This window comes from Passer domesticus, chromosome 3 (assembly GCF_036417665.1).
Source record: "Passer domesticus isolate bPasDom1 chromosome 3, bPasDom1.hap1, whole genome shotgun sequence".
In the NCBI taxonomy this organism is placed as follows: domain Eukaryota; kingdom Metazoa; phylum Chordata; class Aves; order Passeriformes; family Passeridae; genus Passer; species Passer domesticus.
This window is the reverse complement of record NC_087476.1, coordinates 33099112-33121350: the sequence shown is the minus strand read 5'-3', so window position 1 is coordinate 33121350 and position 22239 is coordinate 33099112. Positions and strand designations below refer to the sequence as shown.

The following is a 22239-nucleotide window of genomic DNA, read 5'->3' as shown; positions in this document are numbered from 1 at the left end:
ATGCAGGGATCATTTGTGGTCTGATCACACTTCTTGTGAAGCACTGGTACTCCACAACCTGTAAAATCAAGAGCTTGGTTCAATTACTTTAAATCAGCAGTTATCTTACACAATTTGTATCTCAATTAGTACACCATGCCTATGTGGCTCACCAGAGCTGGGCAAACTGAAAACATAAAATAATCCTTTCAAGGCACCAAGTAGATGCTATACAAGAATACAAAATGTTGAGAAATCTGGATCAGCAGACCAGTATTTTCTCAGAAGACTGAACAATAAATGGAGATCGGAATCTCAGTGATGCGTATTTCATGGATGACTGACAAATCACATATGCTACACGAAGTAGGCACTGTCAGCCAAATGGCTCAATGCTAACAGCCCTGAATTTTTACTGTAAGTGCAAATATTGGTACTACTCATTCTACATCATTGCTATTTTGGGGAAAGTAGATATTTCAATTGCATAGAAATAAAAATACTTGGTAGGTCTAAAATAAAACAACATTAGAAGGAAACACTTGGGAAAAACTAAGGATGGTCTTTAGGCTGGCAACAGAGCAAGGCTGTGTTGGATCAGACTAATGAGCTTTATAATTATGTATCTGTACTATCACTGGCTGTTCTTACCTGTAGAAGTATCTGTTCTTCTAAGGACTGCTAAAATCCTTGCCATTGAGACTTCTGAGGCAAAAGTGAAGCCCAAATGGCTATATTTTGTTATGAGGAAAACCATAGTTTTTAATTTGAGGTCTTGCAAGTGTTTCAATTCTTGAACTATGTCCTAGAGTTTATAGAGGGTCTTGCTTTGTCTTCTCTGAAACAGAGAAATTTTGTATGCACTGATTGAAAATTACTTCCTCCATGTATCTTATTCATTTTCCTTGGTCTTTAATCCTATTCCTAAAGTATTTTTCCTTGATCTTAATTTTCTCTTGAACTCTAATTTTTTGAGATAAGTTGAAAGAATTAATGCAATATTACAAGAGAAGATGTGTTTTTGTTTTGTTTCACTGGCTTCATATTAGAGTTCTAGAAAAAAAATCACCATATTCTCAATGTTGAATATGTAATAAATAGAATGGTCTTTTAAAAAGATTTACTACTGGCTATCAAATAGAGGGTTTTTTTCTCCCCCTTATATTGATTTGGAGCCCATAAGGAGCATGAATGACTCATATAATTTCTTCAATAGATTATTTTGCATGTACATCATGAAATTATACCTACATTGTTCTGCTCATCTCTTCCCTCGGTAGATCTCACTGATATTTCTTACAGCCTCCTCTACTTTTATCTAAATTGCATATTAGCAAGTTTATCAGACTGTATGTCTGATAACAATATAACAGAATCCCTTAAGTTATTACATAGATGTAAATCTTTAACAGTATTTTGTATTAACTCAGAGAAATTCCAAGTCTATATGAAAGCTAATGATAGCCAGCATAGTTTTGAAAAATCAGGCAAATAACCTCTCATCTGTATTTTTAAAAGTTGCATTTCTAACAGGCTACTACAGTAAATGAAAATGTCAAATCCAAACCCCTAATTGGAAATGAACCTCAAACTTGGTTAAATGGGAATCTAAATTTTCATTTAGAGAAATGGAAAGACAAACAGTAGCTGAAGGCCACTATTAAATTGTGCCTTAACAAACTTTATAATTTATCAATTTAAGTAAAATTTGTCACTTAAATCCTCAAGTAAGTCTTCTTAGACTCAGAACACTAATATGAAACCATTGAAACAAATGAATGATACATGTTATTTTGAGAATCTTCTGTCCAACAAAAATTGCCTTAGTATATTAGAACACTTTACTACAAAGTGAAGTATCAGCAAACATTTTCAAAATGTTTGTAGAAGTAATAATCTAAGCAAATAATTGTCAATATACAAAGCAACATAATTCCTATTTTCATTATGGAGTGGCTCTCCTCTAAAACATATCCTGTGCATTAATTTTTTGAAAGCTTCCCTTAAAAAACTTCTACATAATCCTTAGAAGGCTCAGAAAACTTTGGAGATATCAAATAGATGTGAAAATAGACATGGCAAATATCCAAGAGTCTCTGTGAAGAAAAGCCCAATAGTAAACAATTAAGTGCAGCATTTTAATAATTTTCTCAATATCCTCTGGATAATTAGGGAATGGATTCAGCATAGAAAGTTGAAATGTCAAACAGATCCAGGAAATTTAATTGAAAGTCTTTTACAAAATACAGGAACACAAATAAATTTGCTTTAAAACAAAACAAACCCAAACAAAATCCCCACCATGAACCAGTAGAATTCCTCTATTCAGTAGGAATAACATAGGCCTTATTCTTAGTTTCTCTTTGTAAGGGAAGGTTTTGTACTCAAAGATATAACAGTGAAACCGAAAGAATGTCAACGCTGGTGCAATTCATATTTATTTGGATAACAGCATATTAAAGAGGTTTTTAGGTTCATTGGATGAACTCCAACAAGGTTCATTTACTGCTCAAAATATAAATGACATATAGATCTACTTTCAAAAGCCTGATAGTAGATTTGCAGCTAATTATTTGTTTTTACACAAAATTGATAGAAAACATTTTCAGAGGCTAATCTATTTGTGTGCTTTTTATAAAAATGCTAATTTGTCAGTGCTGCTGGTGGTTTGGGTAACACAGGTGCCTAATTCTATGCTCCTCTTCACCACTGGTGAGAAGCAAGCAGGAGTAACAGGAAATATTTTCAAAAATAGTGGAATGGGAAGACATGCACATTCTGTGGTGAAGGGCACACTGAAATGGGAAATAAAGTAAAAAATAGAAGCATACAGTTTACTATTTAATATCTGATGAGGGCAGAATACAAAGCAGCTAAGCACTCTGTTAGAAACTTCATGGTAGAAAGTTCAGGTAGGTTACCAGTGCAGGGTGCAGAAAAGATATGGATGTATTCTCGGCATGAAGCATGAAAAAGTGAGTATTTAAATGAATTTTGATGTAAAGCTACTTAGTTAAGCTCCAAGTTATTGTTTGAAACTACAGAAGAAATTTCCTCATATTAGTATTGTATTTTAGTACGTGTGGTTCTTTCTGCATGAAGTTAACACAAATGATAATAAAAAAAAGTTGCTGGCCTCACAAGCACTCACTACACGCATCTTGCCCTTGTAAGGTTTATGGTTGGTTTCAAGGGTAAGAATTAACAAGCAACTAGTGGTGATTATTCTCATTTGAGGTGGAAAAATCTCACCAAAAAAGCCCTGTTCAAGTAACCAACCAACCATCCAAACCCGAGGAAAACTTAGTCACTGCTTTATGTTGCTCTCAGCCACCCCCTGCCAATATCATGCTTCAAATATTTAGCTACATTGTTCAGCTTGACAATCTACAAACCCTAAATACTTTCCTTTGTCTCTAGAGAAAAGGAGAAGAGCAAATTTCAAAAGAAACAGAAAGCCTTTTCATGTCAAGTACTGCCACTAGTAGGGTCCAAAAAATGTACTTTCCAGGCACAAGGTATAAAATCATACTGACACAAAAGAACACTGGCTAAAATATAGTAGTAAAAAAAACAAACAAAAAAACCCCAACCCCCCAAACCAACTAATCCCAAAAGTGCAGAAAGATACCAGAAAATTCAAGAAGAAACCAAAGATACTACATTCTTATCTGTCAAAGGTAACCAGTAATTCAAGAAAATTCTAATATATCTGTATTTGGATAGTTATAGAGCTTATAGCACTTTTTAGGGGGGAAGAGAGGGATGGAACAAAAAAAAAAAAAGGTCAGGTTAGGGTAAAAAGAGACATCCCAAACCAGCAACTCTTAGGATCAGTCCATTACTTAGTATACCTGATGTGTAAAATCTCCAGCAACAGGAAAATCTATGAAATATTATTCTTCCTTTTTCTTTTTTTTTTTGTAAAATTAACTTAGCAATTTTGTGTGAATATTAACATTTGAAAGTCACAAAAGTCACAAAATGAAATAATTCCATTACTATTTTTTCTTTCTTTTTTTTATGAAGATCTTTCAGAGTAATTTCTCTTGAAAACAATAAATCTTGCTGATAAAGCAGGACTGATGTATTTTATTTTAGAATAACGTAAGGTGAAAAAATTGCATGAAGGAAAAGCGATTATTAGAAAGCAAAACAATAAAGATAATAAAAATTCAAAGATTACATTTTTCTTCATTTGTGTACATTATAAAATAAAATCTTAATTTTAACTGAAAGAATAAAAAAACCTTTAAAAGTATCCCCGAGAAATGAATGGAATATTTATTACTGTTGCAGGAATTCAATCTAACGTGTATCACCAAGCAATAATAATTAGGCATTTTGTCTTGTATGTGACTTTCATGTTGTGCCACACATGCACATAAAAATCCAATCAGATTCAATCTGCAAAAAGAAAGTGGAATATGTGTTTGTAAAAGCTGTCAATTAAATATTGCTTGTAGTACTGCAGTGCTCAAGCTCAAGTCTGGGACTATGATTCCATTTTGCTTGGTGATCTAAAAAAATTAAATAAAATACACAATCCTTATTTTATTGTCAAAACACCAAGAACAACTTCATTCTGTGGGCTGTATTTTGAACTGCAATAGAAAAAGTTGAGAGTTGCCAAAAGCACCAGGAGAGTCAATATATCTAGGAGAGTTTTTCCTCTACTTTCAGACTTCTTAACTGATAAAATTTTTCTATTGCTTGGTTTACAGTTTCAGTGATGTCATATGTCATTATACTTTCTTTTATGTAAACATCAAGGGAAATTAAAATGTTAATCACATTATTCATGTAGCCCTTTGTTGTGAGAATCACCTATGAAAGATATTACAATACACATTTTACATGGCTAAGAAAAGATTCAAGTCACTTTATTTTTAAAATCTTTATTAGACATTAAATATTATTTCATTTCCTTTTTGATTATTTAAAGTGTGGATTTAAAATGAAGCTGAAACAGAGTGGTTATTATAACAAATCTGGGGAAAGGGAGATGTACATTTTTAAATGTATAGTGATCATAGCTACAGATACAGTGATCAAATCTAGTACATACAGTCTTGCTTTTCTTTTTATTAAAAAAAAAAAGAATTTATCCTACAAAATAATTTACCTTAATGATAACAAATTCTAGATTAGGATTTTCATGATTTTTTAGGACATGTGATAATTGTATATAAAAATGCACAGCATCTAGACATCCACTATATAAATACAGCTTTTGTAATAAGACAATGGAAATAAGTGATGTTTTAGCCTCCTTTCTTTAACCTTTCAGGGTAACATTTCTTCAATAAAGCAGAAGGGTGATTGCAGTGAAGCTTTCTCACCATATCAAGCACAAAGCTCGAGCTCGTACACTGAGCTTGCAGGCCTTAGAAACACGTATAAAAATGCTCAGTGCTGGTTACCCTAAGCTGCACAGAAATGTTGTTCAAATTTAATTTTGTTGAAAGTTAGATAGTTGAGAATTTCGGGGGGTTTTACGTACAGGAAAAAAATAGTTCTTTGTCTAGTTTCTGTACAATTTCAAATATACTTTTGTCTTTGCTTCACAAGTTGCATCAGTTAATAACTGAGGCTAAAGAAATATTTAAAAATTAGAGCTTGCCCTGTTTACATTGATCCCTGCTATATTAATTTTTATTGTCCACAAATACATTCGTTATTGCAAGGCCCCAACTCGACGAGAAAAAGCACAGACACGTTGCAAAACATAAAGACAACGAATCATGCTCCTTTAAATCCCTCATCAGATATGGATTTTTTAAAAAACAGCTAATTATCGGCGGACACCGGCTTTGTTTTTATTTTCTTTTGACTGTAAGGAGCAAAGAAACAGTTACAGCACAAACCAGAAGGTTTTATTCAGTATCCTCAAGGTAGCAAACATTAAGTAAAGAAATTATTTAACCGCTAGCCGGGGTCCGTACAATGTTGCAGCTTTCAGGAACCTTCGGTAGGTTATCGATCCGCTAGTGATTTACCTCCAGTTCAGCCATAGGTTGCAGGCATCACCATCCATCGCTCGTCCTCGCGTTGACAACACTCCTCCTCTTGCCCATCGCTCCTGGAAGGCAGAAGATTCGTCAGTCCCGCATGTCTGATCTGCTTGGCGGCAAGAGCAATGAATAGAATCGTTATCAGCTGTCGGGGTTTGTTTGGTTGTTTTGGTTTTTGTTTCGTTGGTTTTTTTTTCTTTTTTTCTTTTTTTTAAATTTTTTTTTAAGGGAAGTTCTCAAAGCGGGCGCCCTGCGAGCCTTTCACCCCCCCCAGGCGGAGCCCCCTGGGCAGCCCGGCCGAACAACGGAGCAAGGCGCCCTTCTGGCTGCTGGGGGCTTGCTGGGATTTCCCCCCGCTCCAGACCCACGGCAGGAACCGGGGCGCGATGTTGCAAGAGTAAGAACCAGCAACGCGTGACACTGTGGCACTTACGCGCAGATGCCAAAGCCCCTGGCAGCGCCCCGAGGTCCCTGGCTGGCTCCGAGGGAGCCGCGGGCCGGGGGTGTGGAAGTGCCGGGCCTCCCCATCGGGGCCGCGCTCCCCGGGGGCATTTTGGCTTCGCTCGCTGCCCATTCTTGCGACGCTGGAACTCGGGAACTTCCAGCGCCGCCGCCGCGGCCCCGCCGCCGCCGCAGCCCCTCCTCCTCCCCGTGCGTCGTATCCCTCCGCGCTCCGGCACAGCGCAGAGAAAGCGCCTTTCAGCCGCCCGCCCGCCGCCTTCCCGCCCACCCCGCCGACATCTTCTGCCACAGCCCGCCCGCCTTCCCGCTAATAAACGCGTAGCGCTCGCCCCTCTCTCCCCTCCAGCTCCGGACAGCGCTGGGGGCTGCCGCGGCAGCGGGGCGGTAGCCGGAGTCAGGAGAGTCCGGCTCCCCCGTTCCTGCCCTGCCTGGCCACCCCCGCCAGGCAGCGCCGGGGACTGGGGGGGGGCGCGGGGGAAGGGGCGGCGCGCGGGGCCGTGGGGGCTGAGGAGGGGGCGCGGAGGAGGAGGGGACTCTTTCTCCTGGCGGAGGGATCGCGCTCGCTCGCGCTGGCTGGCTGGCGACGGCGGCGGCGTTGGCGGCGGGCGGCTGCGAGTTGTTGTTTCCTCCTCCTCCTGCTGCTGCTGCTGCTGCTGCCCGTGGGTTGAATGGTGGAGCCGAGACTCTCCCCGGTGAACGAGCAGTGACAGCGACCGGGCGGGCGCATTTCGCTGGGACCCGACGCTGCCGCGGGAGCGCGGCCCGGGCAACCCCCCTTCTCCCCCTTTCCCCCCCTCCCCTCCCCGGTTTTCGCCTCGCCATGTCCGGGGACGGCGGCAGCCGGCACACGGCGGAGCTGCGAGCGGGTGAGTGGTGGCCGGGGGATCCGGAGAGGGGCGGCGGGCAGGGGGAAGAAAGGGAAGCCCGCGGGAAAGAGGCGAGCTCCAGCCCTGACGGCCTCTCCTCTTCCCGCAGAGCTCTACTTCCTCATCGCTCGCTTTTTGGAGGACGGACCGTGCCAGCAAGCGGCTCAGGTAGGGGATGGAGGGATGGATGGAGGGATGGATGGATGGATGGCGCCGCCGGGCCTGGTGGGGAGGGGGCGGCCGGGCAGGGCGGCTGATCGGGCGGCGCGCTGGCCGCCTCGTCCTCCTTCTCCCTTTTCCCCTCTTTTTGAAACCTTTTCTCAAGCCCCGCTTTTGTTGTTGCTGCAGGTCCTGATCCGAGAAGTGGCGGAGAAAGAGGTAAGAGCGGCGCCGTGCACCCGGCGCTCGCCCCGCCTGCGGCCTCCCTCCCCCTTCCCTCGCTCTCCCGCTTCCCCCGCCCCATCCCGGGCGCTGCCGGGGGGCTCCTCGGGGGAGGGGGAGCCGCTCACGGGGCGCCCTCTCTTCCCTCCCTCAGCTGCTGCCCAAGCGCACGGACTGGACGGGCAAGGAGCATCCCCGGAGCTACGAGAACCTGGTAAGCGGAGCAGGCGCTGGTAACAGGAGAGAGCGCTGCGGCGGGCAAAGTTGCTTTTCCCCCTCCCTCACTCTCCTTGAGCAGCCCGGTAAAAAAATTGAATTTCCCGCAAAAAAAAAAAAAAAAAAAAAAAAAAAAAGAAGACAGCAACTTAGGGGGAAAAAAAGCGACAAAACTTTGGATTTTTATTTTTAAATTTTTAAATTTTTCTGACAGCTTCTGTCCCTCCCTGCTCCCCCTGTCAGTGTCCCGGGGCGGGCTCGTGCCGGGGTCCGGCCGGTGCCCGCCCGAGCGGGGTCAATAACAACGCGCGCGCCGGGCCCGGCCGCGCTCGCTCCGCGACGTCACGGACGCGGTGCGAGCGGGCGCCACAGCCGCGCGCGCGGCGCGGCGCCGGGCGGGGCGGGGCCAGCGGCGGCGGGTGCCGGGGCGCGCGCGGCCGTGCGGGGGCGCTGTGCGCCGCCCGCGCGCGCACACAATGGCCGCCGCCCGCCGGCCCGGCCTGCCCGGCGCGGGCTGCCCTGCGCCGCTCGGGGGCTGCGGTGCGCCCTGTAGCTGGTGCGCGGGGGGAACCGGGATTGCCAGGGTCGCATCAGAAATTTGACTTACGTGGATTTTTGATTTGTTCTTTTTTTTTTGGAATTTCCTAGTGTGTGCTTTTCATCTCGGGTTAGATCAGTGTTAAAGTGTTGCTCGCAGTGATGTAGCTCTGGCTGTCAGAGAGGGGCCTGGATAGTTTTTATCCTAACGTGTTGTTAACTGCAGCACTTGGGACAGTGCTGCAGCAATTAAGGCGTCTGAATTGCGTCTGTTAGCAACTTGTTGCTAGTATCGTTTTCATTGCAGTTACACTGTTGTATAATTTAGTTTCTGAATTTCTGACAACGATTTAAGAGAAAGGCTGAGCCCTGTTTGTGATGCTCATCAAAGAGAGGTTTCCCTTGCTGGTTGCTTATGGTATTTCTGAGCTCCAGCACTTCTGAAACACAGATACGTTGAGAACTTTTGAACTTACAGCAAAGGAGACAGAACCATCTCCATTTGTAATGCCCCTGATAGAGGCTGTTGCCATATAAATGTTTTAAAATTCTATAACCAGTGTTATAGTATGAAGCATAGGTATTTGTTGTAGTTAGAACAGGTTTACTTACAGCATTGCTTTTTTTCTGTAGCAAGAGTTGCATTGGCACCGGCATTTTCATGTGTATGTTGTGGAAGAGTTGACAGCAATTAGCTTGTGGAAAACACAAGAATACATACCAGTACTTTTTAACTTTCTTGTAATCAAATATGAAGAAACTCTTCTGGGAATTTCAAAGTGCATGATATGTTATGCTATTCTTATTTACTTATTTATTTGTAAGGCTGTGAGACTGTTTTAACCATTTCAAGGAGTTGCATGGTAAAACTTATCAATAACCTTTCTCTTTAATCCTATAAATTGTAAAGACTTGGAGGTACAGTCTTAGTGTAGTATGGACTTGAGTTTCTTCTATATAGTCAGAGTATAAAAGAATGTGAAAAAGTGAGGAAAAAAGACATTTTAAAATTTGAAGTAAGAAGAGTTGGTGAGAAATATGTTCATTCAGACCTTTCCAAGAAACTTATTTTCTTGGTGGAATGCAGGTAAATACCAATTTAGTCAGCACAGCTGTGTAATGACATAAAATGTGCTTCCCCAAAACTTGGACTTGATACTTATACTGGAGAGGATACTTATACTCAGAGAGGTGATGCTAACTAGGTCCTTTCTCTTTTCCTAGTCTTCTGTTCAGAACAAAGTTTCCTTAGACTTCCTAATAAACATTTCTAAGTGCTTTCCCACCTTTTCCCTACCTAGATTTTGGGGGGGCGTGTGTGTGTAATTGGATACTTTGTTCCTGATGCTTCCCTCCATCCTGTATTTGTTCTTGCCTCAGTTGTCAGAGCTGTGTGAACTTTGTATTACTTGACATTTTAGGCATGTGGAAGCTGGCACGGAAGTGTATTTGCAGCATGACAGTTACATTTTATACAAAAGAAGAGTTTTTCACTGTGTCCTCTTTCATTAAACAAAAACTTATTTGTCTCAAACCAAAGAATTCTTAGCTTTTGAGATAGAGAATGATTGAGCTAACATTGTTTTGTTTATTTTTAGTCTTTCCAGTGTTAAGATGCCAACTCTTCCCTCTTAAGGTGTCATGTTTTGCCATGTTTTGATACCTTTTCTCAGACATGAATGCTGTAAGCTTTCATGAAACTTTGTAGAGAGTCTGAAGGGATAAAAGGCTAAAAAATAAAATCACCAGTAAATATAGTGTTAGATGTCTGACTTTTACTCTGGGAAGGAATAAGGGCTCTGTGTAACTGGGATGAAATTTTATCCCAAGCTTCTCTTTCTTTGTGTACAAAATCATGCCCTTTGTTATACCCATATTTTTGAAAAATAATTCCTTTAATGTATGCGAACATATTTTCAAGAGATGATTGTTCTGATTTTGTCCTCATTTGAAAGCATTTATTTAAGAATTTTTATTTGAATTAACTTTTTGTTATTAGACTGGAATTCACAGCCCTAGATGTTTTATTTCTGTTACTTAATTTGTGCAAATAATATTAAATGTGGTGTAATTTTAATCTTGCAAGTTACTTTCATTTTTCTGTTTGGCCAGTGAAAGTAAATGTTTCATTTTCTTAAATAAGCAAATACCATGCTGTGCATGCTTGTAATGCTACAGGCAAATACATGAGTTTAGAAATGCTATTATACTTATATTACGTTCTTAAATGGTTTTTCTTGAATTTCAGTATTCCTATACTATATTTTTCTAGAGTCAGCGTGTGTGGTTAAATAAATAACTTGAATATGGCTTTGACAGTGTAGCCTCTTATTTCAGAGTGCTGATCTCATTCCTATATTGCCAGTATTAAGATTTCTATTTGTGCTATAACCTAAGACCCTGTGACAATTGAGTCCCTGGTAGACTGCTTTCAACATAGGTCTACCTAGGATGGTGGGACTCCTCAGTAACAGATCTCAGGATGTCTTGTGTTCTTGGTTTTGTTGTGAAAACTTGCAAATTGTAGGATGGCTTCTTTTCTCTCTTTTGAAAGATTGAGGTTTTCTCACTATGGGGAACAGAAACTGAGAAATTTTAACAGCTCATTTAACAGCAGAGCAAGGCAGTCCTGTGAAGTGTTTAGACATTGTGGATAAGATGTTTAAGTGTTGTGTTACATTTTTAAGCTTTTCAACACCTTTGTTAGGGCCTTTGTTACACAGTAAGCTTTGGTGCATCATTTGACTCCAGGGTAATTGTGTTTTTCATGTTGCACTTTTCCTATGGGTGTAGCTGCTCTAATTGTACGCTGTGGATGAAAGCTGTGCATTTCTGCTGCATCCTTTGTGCAGGCACGAGTGCTCATCCAAATGTGTGGTTAGTTGGATGAGGCAGCAGACCTGTCTGAAAAATGAACAGTAATTTCAAGATTGCTCAGCTCTTTTTGTGTGCTACACCATGGATCTTACCACCACCGTGAGGGGGATGATAGGAGTGAGCGCGGAGGGGATGGAGAATGTGTTGCAGTTGCTTCTTTTGGGAGCAAAGTAGACTTCATCTGACTGAAAGCAACTGTTGAAATTCACTTTGACAATTTAGAGCTACCATAGGGAATGTTGTGGGTTTTGGAAATTTTTTTGTGTGTGTTTGTCTTTTTTGTGTTTTTGTTGTTGTTGTTTGTTTTGTTTTGTTTTTAAGGTCTTCTATGGTACAAGCATCATAGTGTAGATGATCACAACTATTGTGTAAATTTTCTTATCCAGAATATTAATGTAATTGTCATTCTGTTGAATAAGAATTTTTTTCACTGTGGTGATGGTGGTTGAGAAAGGAGAAAGCTGGGACTTCACACCAAATAGGATGGCCCAATATGTTTAATAGGCAGTATGTTTTGGTCTCAGGAACTGTTGATGATTGATTTGCTGACATTTGTGCCTTTCTCTTCTCCATACCACAATTATTAAATGTGATTTCAAGTGAAAATTACAAAACACTTTTTTCAGGCCATTGCACTGTTGTTTTTTTGTGGTGCAAACCTACGTGAAGTTACAAAGAATATTTGTGGGACTGGGACATTGAGTACATTGATACTGTGTTTCTTTGTTCATGTTAAGTCTTCTAGGCAGAATTGTGGTTACTATTTAGAAATTGTTTCTTAATAAGTAACCAGATACTAAGTGGTTTATTTCTTTAGGAAAGAAAGCTTGTTCTGTAAGGATATTCAAAGAATTAGGGAGCAAAATTGAGTTGAATCAGAGAGCTGCATGATCACCTAGATTTTATTAACAGTATTTTGGGGACAGTCTATACAATATTCTGGAAGGTGTTCTGAAAAACTTGGCACTGTGGCTAAGAAAACTGAAGTGTTCTGATTGTTATCCTTAGCCAGATTTTTGGTCTCATTAACAATGCTTCTGTTGGACTTATATCAACTTAAAAGATCCCCTCTGAGTTCTAAAAGTTCTTCTGCTCTACAGACTAGTCCCATAGTTGAGAACTTGGATGATGTTAAAACCTCTCTATTCAAACTATTTATATTTTGATATGGGGAAACACTTGTTTGTCGTGGGTAGCACCACACATTGGTTTGCTCCACAGATAATCAAGAGAATTGGCCAAGCCAACTGTTTTATGCTCATTCTTTCAAACTGTGACTAAGAAACACTGTTGAGAGATGGGATGAAGAGGAATATCGAGTTTCTAAAGTGTAACTTCAGTCTAAAAAACCCAAAACTCAACAAAACCCACAAAATTAGGAGCGAGTTTAAGAAAGGCAAACAGTTACAGGTCATTTAACAGTAACAGGCACAGCTGAACATCTTAGTCCATAAGGCAAAAAATGCTGCCTCTGCTCACACCTTCTCATGTGTTAAGCTTGTGTCAGACTGTTTATACTAAGGCTTGAGTTTATCTGCTTTGGCCTTACACCTGTTAAATAGCATTAAAAGCATTCATAGTTAATAATTATTAAAAAATAATGTGTTCTTGGGATGGCTTGTTTCATACAGATGTATTTAATTAGAGAGAGTAATCTCACAGTAAAATAATAGTCATTCTAATTGGAAATAGTGGTGAAATATTCATATAGTTTTAGCTCAAGCAGAATTAGAGAGTATACAAGAAATAAATATGTTTTGGGGAAATGGTTCTCCCTCCCTGTTGGTTGTCCCTGCCCTGTCTCCCCAGACCACCCCCCACCTCCCCCCTAAAAAAAAGAAAAAAGGGAATGAGAATTCTTCAGAGAAAACTACTTGCATTTTGTTGCAATTCCTAATTTTAAAGTGATAAGGCAGTGGCTGATGCTCTGAATGCTCTATTAGATTGATTAACTGATATAGTACAACAATTACTGTAATTCAGTGTGGGGCTTGTTTTGGGTAACGTGTTACATAGCAGGGTAGTTAAAGTGGGAGAGCTGCTGGTGTTAGTAAGACTGGGCTCTCACATCTTGGAGTACAGGTAGCTGACTGACGCAGGTTTTGTTGTTAAATGGCCTTGTGTGGCAATGTATTTTTCTGAAACATATTTACAGCCAAACCTGGTAGTTGAACATGTTGACTGTTAGCAGGGTGAGGGAGGAAACTAACAATTTTTGAGAGAATGTTTCAGTGTGCGGAGTATTTGGAGCACTAGAATAAGGTCATATTTTACTTGACGTCTAAAACAATGGTGGTGAATAACTGCATTATGTATTGCAAATTTAACTAAAGGCCCTAGGTCAAATCACGATTCTTTTGTTTTATTCATTGTGATTCTGATGCTGAATTATGCTGCAGAGTCATGCAGAATGGAAATCTAAGCACTTAGGTCCATTTCAAAGGTGATAAAGATTTGTACGTTAGTCCAGATAGGTGTGTAGCTGCATTTTGTGTATTCCCGTGCTGCTTGTTTGGAATGGGGGTAGTTGGTAAAGGGAGAGGTTTGAGGGTAATGCTGCTTCTGATTTTCTAGTAAATAATATTTATGCTTAAGGTCTGAAAATTTTGTACTTGCTAACAGAGTTTAATTTATGTTACGGTAATAGTTGAGACGTATTAACTTATGTGAAAAGACTGTGAGAACAAAAAGAGGTTTATTATTTTACCTTAAAAGCACGTCTTCTGTGCGTTTCTTTTGGGAGAACAGATAGAATTAGACACTGAAGAAAGTCTAATAGGACAAGGAAGAAAATCAGCTAGAATTTGAGCTGAGACTGGCAGAGAAAAAATCCTGTGCTTTTTATGCTGTTTGACATCACAGTTTTGGCATATAATTTTAAAATTCCTGTTTCTAGAGTCCAGTTTTCACTTTCATTTAGAGCTGTATGAATTTTAAATACTTGTACATCTGTTATTTTTTTCCTTTTGCTTTCCTTTCTCTTTGAATCAGAGATTGATATCAAACCAAATTTTATTCTGTTCTCATTCTATTAATTTCAAATTTCATTCTGAATTGTCTTTAGCTTTTCTGAGAAAGCTTCTCAAGTTACCATTAAAACAAAAATTTATTTTGTTTTGTCTCAGTAATCTGGCTTGAAAGTAGTCTGCATGTGGATTTTTGTGTTGTAGGTACATTTTTGTTGATTCCAGGTTCTTTTTTCAGTTGTCACTGCAAGAGTTTTTTCCTGGTAGACTGCACCATGGAACAATCTGAATAATTTTAGTTTAATATATTAAATAAACTTGTCTTGTCTTGTCTTGTGGCTACCAGATTGTGGTTATCTCTTCTGCAATTCTCATTTTTTTCTTTTTCAAAAGGGATAAATTGAGTGAATTTCTGTTACACAGTTTTTAAATTAGTGACTTCCACTATAATACTCACACATACAAATTAGCACTGGAACAGACTTCCCAGAGAGACAGTTAAAGCCCCAAGCCTGTTGCTGGCTGAGACATTTGGACAATGCCTCTAATACTGTGCTTTAACTTTTGGTCAGCCCTGAAGTGGTCGGGCAGTTGGAGTAGATAAAGCATATCACCTGGAGAAAATTAATAGCCTGTTTTTAATAAGTTATTCAAGTTTCACATTTTACTTGTTTCTAGAAGAAGAAAAGGAAAAATTAATCAGTCCAAAGAAAGACTTTATTAAATAAGTTTTCTTATGTGATTTTACAGAGAAATGAAGCCTGCTTTTTATTTAAGTTTCTTGTGTGTACTTTAGCTTTATGGAGGAAAATGAGGGCTGAATGTTGACTGTGCATGGTTCATGAAATAGCTCTATAAACTTCCTGCCGCTGACAAGTGTTTAAATGGGCAATGCCACTTCTGTTTTGGCAAAGCCGACAGCTCGCTAAGGATTGTTGAATCAGTTTGTTAATGAGCTGCTGCAAATGCTGCTTAGTAGTGAGCTATGATTACTTAGACAAATACTGTGAAGAAGCATCACACAACTACTGCATAATGTGTCATAAATAGCTCTTTTCACACAAATGGACTTAAATGAGAAGAGACTTTAGTGTGGGTGTAAGGTATATATTGAGATCTTTAATACAGATGATCAAGAACAAAACAGACAGATACCTCTTATCAAAACATTTGCTTCAAAAACTGCAAGAGGAATTGAGCCTACCTAGTTTCTGCTAAAATAAAAAGTGAGCACATGGCTGATGACAGATCATGAGAAATATGACTCAAGATGTCAGCTTGCTGTAGTTTTGGAATGTGTCAAAGATTATTTACTTCATTTACTTTAGATTTTCTGCATTTCTTAGGTTGTGTAAAACTGTAGGGTCTTGAGCAGTCTAAAATGACAACTGTGTTGTGTATTTAGTTGTGTTATTCATGGTTAAACCAGAAAAACTCAGTAGTTATTAATCTTTGAGAGATGAAGTCAGATACTGCAGATTTAATTCTGGTTTCAGATGGAATTAAGTAAAGAGCCGTGCTTGTTAATCTTTTGTGCTCCTTTAGATAGTAAAGAGGAGAATAAAAGCTAAGGAAGTTGATCAGGGCTGTTGATGGCAAAAGTGTATACAGCTTCATAACTTCTAATGGCTATTTAGATATTTTAAGGCTCTTATGCATTTTGACTGTGATTACTCCTTTAAGTAGAAAAAAACATGTTGATTTGCTATTCTGATTAATTTTTCTTGTCATAATTATTCTGAATTCTTTTTTGCCACTCTTCTCTATGCTTGTCTGATGACATTGAATTTAGTAATTTTAAATTAACTGATCTTTATGAAGAGCTGCAATTTTATTTAAGTAAAATAAAATTTTAAATATTATTTAAGAAAAGTTTTTTTCACTTGTGTGAATTTGCAAGTTGTTTAACTTTTAGGCAGCCAAATTCTGACAGTTTGCAAGGCTTTCTACAAATTTAATATAATCCACAGAAGGAAAACCCCTCTTTCCTGGAAGCAGCTAAACATTTGCCTGCCGATGGGAAGTAGTAAATGAATTCTTTTTTTGCCTTGCTTGCTGTGCAGATTTTGCTTTACTTATTCAACTGTTTGTTGTTTTTTTTTTTTTTTTTTTAATTTCAATCCACAAGTTGGGTCTTTTACCCATCTGATTTTCTCCACCTTTCCACTACAGTGAAAATGAGGAAGTGGATGCAGAAGGCTGAACTATTAGCCAGTGTTAGAGCAAGACGCGAGAGAGAAAACTTCACCTCCTTCACTAGGAGATTGTGGTGGTGGTGGTGGGAATTACTGGTGTAAGCAAGGTTTTTCCAGAAACTCAGTTTCAGACATCAGCACTCTTTATGTTAACGAACTGCTGGAGTACATTAAACGATTGTGGTGTGTCAGCAAGATAGGAGCACATTTGATGAAGAACGAGGTATATTCTGTTAATTGGGTGTAATACAGAAGCATCATTCTGTGTGTCAGTCAAGACCTCCTCTAGTTACAGAATAACAAAACATCACAAGCTTTTTTTTCAGTATTTTGCTGGTTTTTCTCCCTTTTCTGTGAAAATGTATTTCAGGCTGTATGAAGGACAAAACGACTACCTGCCAAATTCTATACAAGAACTGGATAAATTGAGTCTATTCTCCCTCTTAATTTATTATTTTAATTTGTTTTTGTTATAGTCTGAATTGGCAATAGCTTTTGCATTTTAAAAATGCTATTTCTTATCTAAAAGCCTTATGTTACTAGGATTTTTACTGTTGTCACATACATTTCAAAAGCATTTTTCCCCCATTGTTATTTAAGACAGTTCTCTGATCTAGAATTATGTTAATTCAAAAGAATAAACTGTTTTTATCTGGCAGTCATTAAAGGTGGTTCATTATCAAGTGGTGAGAAATTATGTTGCTGATAATAGGCGTTTGTTTTCGTACTGTGTAATTATGACCTGTTGCAAAAACTTGTGATGCTTATAGATGCAATAGGGAAGGCATATACCAATTAAAAGTTAAATTACTTAAGCCAGCATTTTTGTTCAAAAGCTTTAGATGTAAAACAAGCCAGTTGTGAAGTTTCAAAGTGTTTGAACTTAGGTAAATTGATGCAGAATGTTTTTGCATTTTCTTTTACAAAGCTATGTTATTTATTTGGTATTTGTGATTCTTGAAAGAAGTAAATGTTCATGTCTTTACAATCTTGGTCTCATCTTTAACTTACAGTAACTTAAATTGACCAGACCACTACCTAAATGTAATATTGACTATATACTTTACATTTTTTTACTGTGGTTATAAGGGAGCTTATTAGTGTGTGACCAACTGTGCCTTGAAATGAGAAAGTAGTAAATACCGACAATTCTCCGTACAAAGTGGCATGTGCTGAATAAAAGAATTAATTAGGACCAGCTGGAATGAATTATTGTACTTAAAGGTCATTATTTCTTTTTGTCCTTTATTATCCTATGATTTTGTTACAAATTTGTGTAACAATCTGGGGGGGGGGGGGGGGAGAGATTAAACTAGTAATGCATCAAAAATATTGTATTCTTTCTCAAATGTTCTGTTTGCTCTTTGTTGTAATAGGTGAAATACTACAGACACTTGGCACCTGATCACTTGCTTCAAATATGCCATCGACTTGGACCGCTTCTAGAGCAAGAAATTCCACAAAGTGTCCCTGGAGTGCAGACATTATTAGGGGCTGGCAGACAGTCTTTGCTTCGTACAAACAAAAGTATGAAAATTTCATGAGAATTTTGAGAGTTCTTGATATTTCATACCTTTCCTGTGGTTTTGCATGAAAAAGCTCATTTGCCTTCATTTTTTGGTGTGATTTTTAACAAACAGGTTGCAAACATGTTGTATGGAAGGGATCTGCTCTTGCTGCACTACATTGTGGAAGGCCCCCAGAGTCCCCTGTAAATTATGGCAGTCCACCTAGTATAGGTAAGTCAATTTTATTCTGGCACTGCCATTTTAATACCTAACTCTCAGGGTGATTGATTATTGTGATGGTGAGAGATAAATAGTAGTTCTGTTTATATTTACCCTTGTTAGTGTCACATCCCTTACTCCTAGTGTTTTTATTAATATGCTGTGTTTCTATATTGCAGCATTTTCTCTGAAGCTAATTTTGTCTTTGAAGTATGAAATTGAATGAAATGTATTTAAACAATGACTACATACAAACAAAATTCTTTCTTAAAGATATAATAAGGCTGCCAGTAGATAATTAGTATTGTAGGGCAGCAAGGCCTATACTCATTGTTAGGAAAAGTAAGTCATGTAGACTGGTAATGGTTTCTTTTGGAAAAAAATTGAGTCTTGTAGAAGTTATTCTTTTTGCTCTCTGGACCATTCACTAATTTTGTAGCTGTCCTTTAGCTTTCTCTGCTGTGCTGTATCGTGAAGGATGCATGTGCTGTCTGTACTGTTGAAAAATTGAAAGCTGGAGGTCAGAGGTATTCCAGTTTTTATTTTTAAGCTCTCACATGGTCACTGAAATGTTTGTTAGCTTTCATGTTTTAAGAACAAAGATACACATTTGTTTAGTTGCTAGAAGGATCAAGATGTGACGTTTAGAAGATTCTTTAAGGAGCACCCTTTCTCTTTTTTTCATGTATAGAAAAATGAGCAGAATCACTGGCATCTTTTCATCTTTCTCTATTGATGTCCACTGAAGGGGGAATGATTAAGTCCAAATTGTCTCTGTGGATGACACCAGAAAAGGACTGGATTTTTTTACTAAAATGGTAGTTGCAGATAGATGTGCAGTGTTGGATGAGAGTGGGTAGAGAATATCCAGTTGATTGGCTCTGGATCAGGTGCAGCTGCTGCTGCAAAGACAAAGGTTTCTGTCTTGGCAAAAAAAAAAGAGAAGATTTGCAGATATATTGGGAAACTAATATATAACAAAATATGTGAAAAAATATATTTGCATACACCATATATAGTATCATGATATAAATATGTAGGCAGACACTATTAGGAACAGAGATTTTTTAATGTGGTAACTTGCCATGGCAATTCTTCAATCTCTAAACTCCTTTTGGAGGCTTTTGGTAGCCTCTAAGCTTTTAATGACTTTAAATAGGTACACATAATGTGCATAAAATGTAAAATCGATAGAGGTTAATTTGGGCTATTTTTATTTTTCCTTCAGTTGAAGGAACTCAAAATCAAATCTCAAAATACACACCATTACACTTAATCCAGAGAATTATAGTTCTCCATCAACGGCTGGAGCAGAACCATGCTATAGCTAAACTCTCAGGTTCAGCACAGCCAATTTTGACTTGGTCGAGGGACGAGTATTTAGTGTCCTAGTAGCATTTCCATTTTAAAGCACAAGTAACGTGCTTTCCATGATATTTCTGTAGATGCTTGAACTGTAGGATGAGAATTTGGTTTTGTTTGCTGTTTAGAGCTGAGCTTTAAGAACCCCTCAGCTGGTATGTGTATTGATCAGAAGTGTTCACTTAAACCCCAATGTAGTGCCTGAATCATTCAATGTGGTTTTGTTTAGAGCCACTAGTTTTGCATTTACTTGGAGTGCATTTTCTGTGTTGTGCTCTAGCTGTGTAGGAGAAAATACTTGTTGCTGGTTAGAAAATTCCCTTCTTCTTGAGTGGTTGTGCAATGGCTTGATGATAATAATCTTGGAAAACCTTGGGCTATTTTGTAAGACTGAGCTTTTTAATAGCTAAGATTTCTGTAGTGGTTGCTTAGCTTTTCTTGTGAAGAAATTTTAAAATGTTGGAGGACTCTGAAAGACAGAGGACTGTTTTATGTTGTACTGCTTATAGTGTATGGTAGCTGGTGTATACTTTTGAAAGGGAAAAAGATCAGTGTATGAGATCCATGGTAGCTGAAGTTCAAAGAAAGCTGCAGAGCTGCTGTGGTAGTGAAATAAAATGTTAAGAAAAATAACTTTCAGACTCTTTTTAGAGAAGAACAAGTCAGGCTTTCTAAATAAATGTTATTTTTATTGAACCTTTTACAGAGCACTGAATGTTTGCAAAATTACAGTTATTTCAAATACCACTTTTTTCATGACCAGTAATTTCCTTTTCCAAACATTCGTGTAAGTGCTGGTAACTGAATATTTTCAACTGTGAAGTGTATTTGAATTTTTGGGATATTTGTTTCAGAGCAGTATGCTAAAGCATTTACTTTTGATGTGTCTTATTCTATCTACTCTGATCTCTCAATGAAATAAGGAACCTGAATAACACTTCTTTTATAAATTGAATTAGAATTCTTTTTTTTCTGTTTCCTTAAATAACTTCCAGTTTTCCCCTGGGAAGACTATGTTTTATGTAAAAAAAAAAAGTTAGAACCTATTATTCTTCAGGCTGTATGTATTTCAGGTAGATAACCTACTAATGTTTAAGGAACAGGAAAAAAGACACAGAAATTCTTCTGTGTTCAGGAAAACTTAACTTACATTTCAGTGAATGTATAAAGTTGTTAATTTATTTCCTAGCCTTGTTAATCAATGCAGGTATGATGCTGATGGGGTATTATTTAGAATTATTTTTGTGTATGTTGTGCCACCTGCCTTGTAGGTAGTTGGCTTATACCAATTAAAATAGATCTGTACAAATAACGTATTTCCCCTGAAAACTACAGAGTGTCTGTGGATATGATGAAAAGTAAAACTTGAATATGGAATAGTCTTTGTTCAGTTGGGCTCACTTGTGCAATATATTTTAATAAAAAGTTGCTGAAGTGCTTAGTAAAGAGCAAAAGCAGCCAAGTCATATGCTAATGTGTTTTGTTAAAGGTCTCATTTTTGTGGATGAAGAAAGAAAAAAGCTCTTTTTCAGTAATTTTTGGGAACTGCTAAAAAGGACTAAACCTAAGCATAAACCTTCGAGAGCTTTGAGCTCAGAACTCATGGGAAAGCTGACCACTTGGGTGTGAGGATCTGAATGAGACTGGCTGTTTGTCCCAGACAAAGAAGATTTTTTTTTTCCTTACCAGCAAAAATATCTGCCTTCCAAAACCAGTATTTCACAGTTTTGGAGAGTAATCAATCTCAAGAAAAGTTCTGAGGCATTTTACACTTTTTTCAGTATGTTTATTAAGTGGTACTGGTGGTTTGGCTGTAAAGAGAATGCCTGGTTCTGAAAGCAGTGTAAATGTCTATTTTTAGAAATACGTAAATACTTTAGGCCTAAAAACTAGCTTCCCAGTACTTTGTGCAACTCTATTATTCTGTTAACTATAGGAAGAAAATAAAGACAAAGACTGCATTTCTATTAAAACATCTGTGTCAAAGTAACATCTTGTTGTACATGTTAATTCAAATCTTGAGTGAATTATACTGAAGTAAATGACTTGTTAGTGTGCAAGAATAAATAATCGGTAGAAGTCATGGAGCTTTGAGTACAGTACCAATGGAACTACATAGTGAAAGCAAGTGAGGTATTACTGAAGTTAGGGAAGTTTGGAAGATTGTGTAGCGTTCATTTGTTTTTGTTTTCTGCCTCTTGAAATATCTCACCTTTTACCCCTCTGAATTAGGAAGGGTTGGCAGTTGCTTTCATCAAGCAAATGAATATTGTATGAGAAGTTTGAGGTGTCTATAGAATTTTTGTGTTTTCAGAAATATTCCAGTTTGGAGTTGATATTCTTTTACCTTCATGATTTGACCAGGGACAAATTTTGGCTTGATAACATAGTGAGCTTAATCATGTTACTTGGCTGACAGTCATGTCTAAGTCAAGAGACTTGGAGTACTGTATAGAGTTGGAAAGTTGAACAGAGGAATGGTAGGAAGTTAGAACTCAGTTCAAGCTAGTTTGGTTTTTGTTTTAGGTTTTTGGGTTTTTTTTGGTTTTTTTTGGTTTGGTTTTTTTTTTTTTTTGGTCTTTGATGTCTTTGAAGAAAGGAGAAAAAAGCCTTTAACAGCACCAAACTGAATGCTTGGTACATTCAGTCTTACTAGC

General features: G+C 38.4%; 1 protein-coding gene across 3 annotated transcripts in view; it reads left to right on the top strand.

Annotated features, from left to right (window-relative positions):
• Positions 1–7013: 7013 nt before the first annotated feature.
• The window catches only part of PHIP (pleckstrin homology domain interacting protein), a 122297-nt gene continuing 107071 nt past the window's right edge, over positions 7014–22239 (top strand). The window contains exons 1-6 of one of the 3 annotated variants that reach the window (XM_064412498.1): positions 7014–7321; positions 7431–7489; positions 7670–7699; positions 7857–7916; positions 17870–18020; positions 18134–18232. In XM_064412498.1, coding sequence (XP_064268568.1) covers positions 7276–7321; positions 7431–7489; positions 7670–7699; positions 7857–7916; positions 17870–18020; positions 18134–18232 — 445 coding nt within the window. In that variant the 5' untranslated portion in view covers positions 7014–7275. Of the gene's footprint in view, positions 7322–7430; positions 7490–7669; positions 7700–7856; positions 7917–16689; positions 16717–17869; positions 18021–18133; positions 18233–22239 lie in introns of those variants that run through there. The other 2 variants (XM_064412494.1, XM_064412495.1) reach the window with 2 other exon arrangements.